General features: G+C 37.8%; 1 protein-coding gene across 3 annotated transcripts in view; it reads right to left on the bottom strand.

The window, feature by feature from the left end:
- Window positions 1–7500, bottom strand: part of LOC143017432 (perlucin-like protein) — an 18773-nt gene that overhangs the window by 1765 nt on the left and 9508 nt on the right. For all 3 annotated transcript variants that reach the window (XM_076172166.1, XM_076172167.1, XM_076172168.1), the window contains exons 3-4: window positions 4433–4471; window positions 3643–3822 (exon numbers count right to left, since the gene is read on the bottom strand). In XM_076172166.1, coding sequence (XP_076028281.1) covers window positions 3643–3822; window positions 4433–4471 — 219 coding nt within the window. The remainder of the gene's footprint in view (window positions 1–3642; window positions 3823–4432; window positions 4472–7500) is intronic.

Genomic DNA, 7500 nt, shown 5'->3' with positions numbered 1-7500 from the left:
TGATTATTGTCCGTATGTATTAAAATAGATCTAGAGACGCATGTTTTCTCATTTATGCATTTGTCACAAGTTAAATAACTATTCTGTATTTACTATTGTATTATTTATTTGCATATCCGTATACCCATTTTGTAATGGAACCATACGGACGTTTATGCTTCCCGCCAAACTAGGCTGCATCCATGCAACGCATTTGCTAACTTGCCTCCCTGGTGTAATCGTATATTTCTATTGTGGTGTTTGTTGCATTGTGATAAATACATTGTTCTGTACTTATTTTGTTTTAATAGCCACCCAACACATATGGTGGCAGCATGTAAAACAATATTATGAAATTTTTATTCTATGCACTAACGTGTTCTAAATACTACTTTTGAACTTTGAAAAATTGGGATCTCTGGTTAGCCAGTTTCGTGGCATGGTGTGTTTAAGTCCCCCCCCCCTCTCTCTCTGTTTTTCTATCTCTCTCTCTCTTCTGCAGCCAGATGTTTATATCGAGTGTTTTAGAGCAATGCATACCGGTGACTTTTTTATATATACAATTGGGAGAAGGAACAGTTTTCTCCGAGCATGCCAGATTTTTTTTCCATGTGGTTTTCTGGCATCCTGTCTTCTGCTCAAATTTTGCTTCCTTCTTGTCACCTGCGTTTATCAACGGATCGTCTCTTATCCCTCTGTGCTTCGATTGTAAATCTGGAGCCCGGATGGAATAGGATTTCTGAAAATTATCATATCTACATAATCCTATTGGACAGTGATTTGCGTTCGCTGTCTTCTCCAGTGACTGGCTCCTTTCAGTGTTGTACATTGCACTCAGGCTTATACTGTTTTTTTTTATGAATGCAGTGCCGTAGTGTATTATCTGGATATGTGATTTTTTATATATTATTACTTTCTGGCTAGGCCTATTGCCTTGTTGGTGGCGGCCAGTTTTCTATGCGTGATGTTTCTATATTGTGACGTCACTTCATGCCTTTTTCATGTATGATTACCCCTGTGCGATAACGTTTCCCTTGTTTATGCTTAACAGATAATCGTTTCCTTGCGATTCATTATCTGTAAAAAATATAGACTTGTATTTTTTCACGTGAATCGGTGAGATTTTTTTTTACAAATGTTCCCTGCTTGTGGTTAGTTTACTTACATTTTATCTCGCTCTTTAATGGTGATATAGGCTATAATATTGTTTACGGATTTTCAGGTAATCCATTCTTCCGATTCGAGAAGTGTATTCTTTTCGATCGCCATTATTAACTGTATGTATTTTTTTAGTTTTGACTTTGACATTAGTACGAAGTGGGTTATTATCTTATCCCATTTTATTATATCTAAACAGAAAGTACCGTCATTTCTTAGTTCCCAAAATTCATCTGACACAATAGCTCATACATTTACTCTGTGGCACCAAGATCCTTCAATTTTTAAGTTTTCGAGTCAGAATCTCCAGTATAAGGCTGCAGATTTTATTCGACAGTGCGTGGATAGTATAGTGAATACAAATGTTTCGATAGGGCCTGAGAAAATTTCTTTCGTGAGGACACAGCTTGTGCCTAATTCATTGGCTTCTAAGATGTTATCTGCTTCGTGTCTCGACCCCAAGTCTTTGGGTTACAATTATGATCTATTTCGGTCTTATTTCCTTGAAAATATTTCTGATATCCCTGTAGGCAATTCCTTTCAATAGTATTTTAAGCTGGCTGATATTCTTACATCCAGATTGGGCACTCTTGACTATAGCGCGTTCTCAGGCCCAGGCCAGTGAATTTTTTGTTGAATCCCTCGATTCTCTCTCTCCTATTCACTATAACTTTAGATGCTTCCGCCTTATTTTGGAATTTCTGTTCTACATCCTCTTTTTGGTGCCTTTTGAGAGGAGAGCTGCATTTTCTCTCAGCTATAAGACAGATGAGACCACAGCTATGGCAACCAACGTCACGAGTGCTCCTATCGCTCTCTCTCCTGGCAGTCACTTAGGTTCCTTTGAAGTAGTTGATGTTGATGCTTTCCAGGATTCGCCACCTCTCATTGCAGCTTCCGTTCTACAGTCTGCTCAAGCAAGTGACACAGCTCACTTGGTCTCCAAATTTGCAACGTTTGTAGGTGAGACTGATTTTCATGATAAGACGCCTCGTCTCAGTGAACTGCTACTAACCCACCGTCAGGCATTGGCTTTGCCTGGTGATTCGTTAGGAGCTACACATCGTGTGGTTCATAGAATTGATCTTTAGCCAGGTGCTTGTCCTGTTTAAGTTCCCTCTTACAGGATGCCTCACTCTCGTCGGCTTATAGCACAGTCCTTGGTTTATGACATGTTACTTGAAGGTGTTGTACAAGAAACTCACTCGGAGTGGGTTGGCAGGATAATCGTGCATTGATTAGGCATTTTGCTTCAATTGCTTCCCCTTTAACATGTCTTCTTAAGAAGGACACTTCCTTCCAGTGGCGTAATGTTCATCAGGAAAGTTTTGATTCCCTAAAGCTTGCCCTTGCTGAAGTGCCTGTGTTGGCATTTCCGGACTATAGCCTTCCCTTTAATTGGTCTGGTCTTATCTGTATTTTATTTCCCCTGTCTACATATTTCTTCAATTTTTTCCCTGTTTCTTATTCATCTTTTTGAACTACTTCTAATGTCATGTTTGCTTTTTCCTTCTCCTCCTTTACTCTTGTATTCCTATTTGGATTATGTTTCTCTTCCATCCCTAATATAATTATACATTACTTTTTATCCGCTAAGTCTCTTACTATATTCTCCTTCTCTCTCATCACTTTAATAACTGTGTCGTTAGTTTGTTCTTTCATCTGTTGCTTTACTATATCTCTAAATTCAATTTAGTTGTTGGCATGTACTTTTCTCCAGCCCTGTACCTCTTTTGCTATGGACTCTTTATTCTCTTTGCTATTATCCTTTAATTCCTCATTCTCACCCTTTAATTCTCTTAACTGTCTTTTAATTCTTTTCTTTCTTTATTTAGGCTTTGGTTATTCTTCTTTAGTTCTCCCAATTTATCAACTCGTTGTGTAATCCATGTAAGTTGACTAAACCTAACCTCCCACTGTTTGTTCATTTTCTCAAGTTTTTCTTCTAGACTTGCTAATCGGGGGAGGTTGTCATCTCCTCCCTTATCAAATTCATGGAAATAATTATCTTCACCTTCCATTACGCTGCTCTTATCTATATTTCAAATTTTTACATTTTTACTAATCTCTTAGATTTCATCTCTATCGTCTGCACATCTTTTGTTGACATTCCCTCTGACTTCCGGGTCCCATTCGTCTCCTTCCTCATTTCCCTCCATTTTCCTCAGTAATTCCTCCCCTTCTCCTTTTTCTTCACCTTCCCATTACACCACGAGCTATCCCTTTTCCTACTAATACAACACAGGTACTCCCTCGTCGTTGAGATCCACGAAATTTGATATTTTTTCTGTCGTGTGTGTATGTGTGTGCGTGTGTGTGTGTGTGTGTGTGTGTGTGTGTGTGTGTGTGTGTGTGTGTGTGTGTGTGTGTGTGTGTGTGTGTGTGTGTGTGTGTGTGTGTGTGTGTGTGTGTGTGTGTGTGTGTGTGTGTGCATACATGTAAGTATCTAAATGGAATCTCAATTGTCTGTACCTCGACTTGAGAAGAGATCATACTAGGAATTACCTAAGACTTGGAGGTGTAAATTGATTTCCCTCAAAGAGTTGGCATCAGGGAGAGTCAGAAGTTCGCCGTCAATACTGTGGCACGTCTCCCTCGCCCCCTGCCAGTTCAGCTTCGTCTTGATAGAAACGTAGACACAGTTGCTGCCCACTTGTTTGTAAAATGTCGGACACTTCTCGTTGCCTGTAATTAAGAATTTTCAATAAAAAAAATTTTTTGTTAACAATATAAAAAATCTTACGACAATTATATTTCTGAATTTTGGTGTTTTGTAGCAAAATAAAGTAGCCTTGGTAAAGGTTCCCTATTCATATTTCTGTTCTTTGAGTTTGCTTGGCATTATTTTATCTTTATTTGGTGTGTGTGTGGGAGGGGGTATTAAATATATAAAAGTGCTTGATTTATTTATTTTTTTACTTTTTTATTATATTATTTTTGTAAAGACTTCATCCTGATATTATGCATCTGTTCCACAAACAAATCTGCAATATAAGTTTCCATCATCATTATTAATCGATTTGCACTTTATATCCTAAGATTATTTTACAAAGCTCTGGCCATTCTGACGAAGAAGAAAGATAAGGAGCCCGCGGCAGGAGGAGAGGAGTGCGGCACTCGAACTTGCCACTAGGATGTTAGGAGAAACAATATGGGCATATGCCAGGGTACTTTTTAGCTAACATGATTTTGCCTCTCATACATGTGACCTTATAAGAAAACACCATATAAATCCACAGATCTCATAATTGTCATTTATAAAAATAAAAAAAATAAAAAATTCTCTCATACTTACTACAATATTTTGATTGAGACTGGACCGCTGACAATGCCGCTGCAACAAAATATCTTATAAGTTATGAAATATTCTAGAATGGGTATATCATTAGTCTGTTGTTTGTATACACAATTATTGCTAGATTATCTACATATTTATCTTTTCATTTGCTTATCTATGAATTTGTCTTTATTAATCTATTTTGATCTTTTTTCATTCATTTACCTTTTTACAAAATATTTTTTCTATCTCTTTATTTATCTATTTATTTACTGCTAATTCATTGTTTCTTGGTTTTTAAGGTCTGGACTCACTAGAACTCTCAAGTCTCTCGCACTCAGTTTTCTCTAAAAGCGTGTTATCTAAGCTGTATCTATTTTCGGGGTTGTGAGCCCTACGTTTCACACGCTACACTTAGAGATATTATAGTTCTTTTGCCATTTCACCGACCATGTGAACAATTTGTTAAAATCATCCTGCAATATCTCTGCGCCGTCTTCTGACCTAAATAGGCGTACTATTTTAGTAGCGTCCGCAAACTTACTAACATCACTATTTATCCCGTCGTCTAAGTCATTTATGTACATAATGAACAACAAGGGACCCAAAACCGAGCCCTGGGGGACCCCACTAGTAACATTGCCCCACCTAGATTTTACTCCATTTATGGTGACCCGCTGTTTTCTGTTACTATTCCTAGCTCTATTCCATTCTAACATTTTCCTCCTATGCCATGGGCTTAGGTTTTATTTATTAGTCTCTGGTGTGTCACCTTGTCGAACGCTTTGCTAAAGTCAAGGTAAATAACAATGTAATTATCATTGTTACCTGACGCCTTATGTACTTTAGTGTAAAAGGATAGAAGATTAGTCATACATGACTTACCCTTGGAGAAACTATGCTGTGAATCACGAATTAAATTATGTCTTTCGATATGTTTTCTGAGTCTATTTACTATTACTGATTCAAGCATTTTCCTATAACTGATGCCAAACTGATTGGCCTGTAGTTGCATATAGACGACCTATCTCCCTTCCTAGAAACAGGAAAAACGTTTGCTTGCCTCCAAGCAGTAGGCACAAGACCAGTGGCTACTGATTTATCAAATATTTCAATTAAGTGGTCGCAGATTTAAAATTTACACTCCTTTAGCATTCTCGGAAAAATTTCGTCTGAACTCGGAGATTTTTGTAGTTTTAAGTCTTTCAATCTGCTTGACTACTTCTAATTTACTAATGATGATATTAGATAGACTACTTTCTTCATCCTCTCTGTAAATCGGATCGCAGTCAGGTACTTTATCTAACCTCTCATCAGTAAACACCGATATGAAATAATCGTTAAACTCCTCACTCATTTTTTCCTCCGAATCTATCATGACACTTTCATCGTTTTTAATTGTTCCTATTCTTTCTTTATTTTTTGTTCTATAGAGATGAAAGAAACCCTTAAGTTGGATCTTGCTTGACTAGCATCCTTATTTTCATAATTAAGTTTCGCTGTACGTGTATTCTTTTTAACCAACTTTGCCATTTCGTTATATCTTGATCTAAGGTGTGTTCCCCTGTTTTTATTTTATACGTAAAGTCTTCTTTTCATTTTGATCTCATGTTTCAATCTGTCCGTCATCTACTTGGGAGTATTACTATTTTTCCGTATTGACTTCAGGGAGGTAAATGTATTTTGTGCAATAATAATCAAATCAGTTATATTGTTATACATTTCATCCAAATCGTTGACCTGTCTGTTGAGCCCTCGCCCCCAAATGACCTGACCCAAGGTATGCATACTACCCTCTGTGACCCGACCCCTCGCCATGACCTGACCCCCGGTGACGCACCGAGACTCGACAATATCCGAAACGTCCGCAACGTCCACATGACATTTCATATTTAATTTCAAATAGGTTTTTATATTGTCAAAGTTTGCTCTTCTGATGTCTGGTACTTGGACGTTATTCGTACTTTTTCATTCTTCCCAAATAATATCAAATCTTATTTCTTGATGATCGCTAGAGCCTAGACTATCTCTTACTTGTATGTCACTCATTAGGTGCTCATTACTAGTTAAAACTAAGTCCACAGTACTTTCTTCCCTCGTAGGATCGATAATCACTTGTTTTAGGAAATTATCCTGCACCGCATCTAGAAATTTATTTATTCCCTGATCTCTTATTAAAGGTTCCCAGTCAATGTTTCTATAATTAAAATCTCCCACGATCACAACGTTTTTGTACTGTGACGCTCTGAATTTCATGAATCAGGGGATTAGTCTGCTCAATGCTGAGGTTAGGAGGTCTATACAAGATGTCAATAATAACTTTCTTATTCTTGCCTATAATCTATACCCAAATGGATTCCGTATAGTCCTCTTCCTTAATCGAACTGTTGATAATACAGTTCATTGTTTTTTAACGATAAGTGCTACTACTCCCCCACTCCTACTAACCCTATCCTTGTGAAAAAAAATTGTATCCTTCTATTTCGATTTCCGGAAGGAAATATTTATCAGCCATGTTGATCCAGGACTCAGTAGTAGCTATAATATCGAAATTCTCTATGCATGCTTTACCTCGCAGCAAATCAATTTTGTTAATTATGCTTCTGCTATTTGTATAGTAAACTTTTACTTTATCTTCTCTCCACCTGCTTTGGTGATTTTTTTTTTTTTTTTACAGTCCCTCTCTAAGTTGTTTCTATTTCCTAAACTATATTACGATACCCCCCCCCCTACTCCTACGTAATCTACCCGAAAAAACCTGTAGAATGCCTACTTCTCGCTCAAGGGATTCAGCAAGGAACCGAAATCCTCTGGGCGACAAGTGCACCCCGTCCCTTGTATATAGATGATTCCTACCATAAAAGCGGACCCAGTTGTTGACAAATGCCCATCCATTGGCCTTACAATGTTTTGCCAGCCTGCAATCCATTGCAATAGCCCTGGAATGCCACATGCTTCCAACTCTACGCCTCACAAGGATTCCACATGCAACAGGAACACCTCCCCTATTTCTAATCTTGTCTAGCGCATCCTGGAACCCGGAAAACAATTCCTCACTCCCTAACTTACCTAAATCATTGCCCCCG

This window comes from Oratosquilla oratoria, chromosome 32 (genome assembly GCF_046742065.1).
Source record: "Oratosquilla oratoria isolate Oo_2021 chromosome 32, ASM4674206v1, whole genome shotgun sequence".
Taxonomy (NCBI): domain Eukaryota; kingdom Metazoa; phylum Arthropoda; class Malacostraca; order Stomatopoda; family Squillidae; genus Oratosquilla; species Oratosquilla oratoria.
This window is presented reverse-complemented; position numbering and strand designations above follow the sequence as displayed.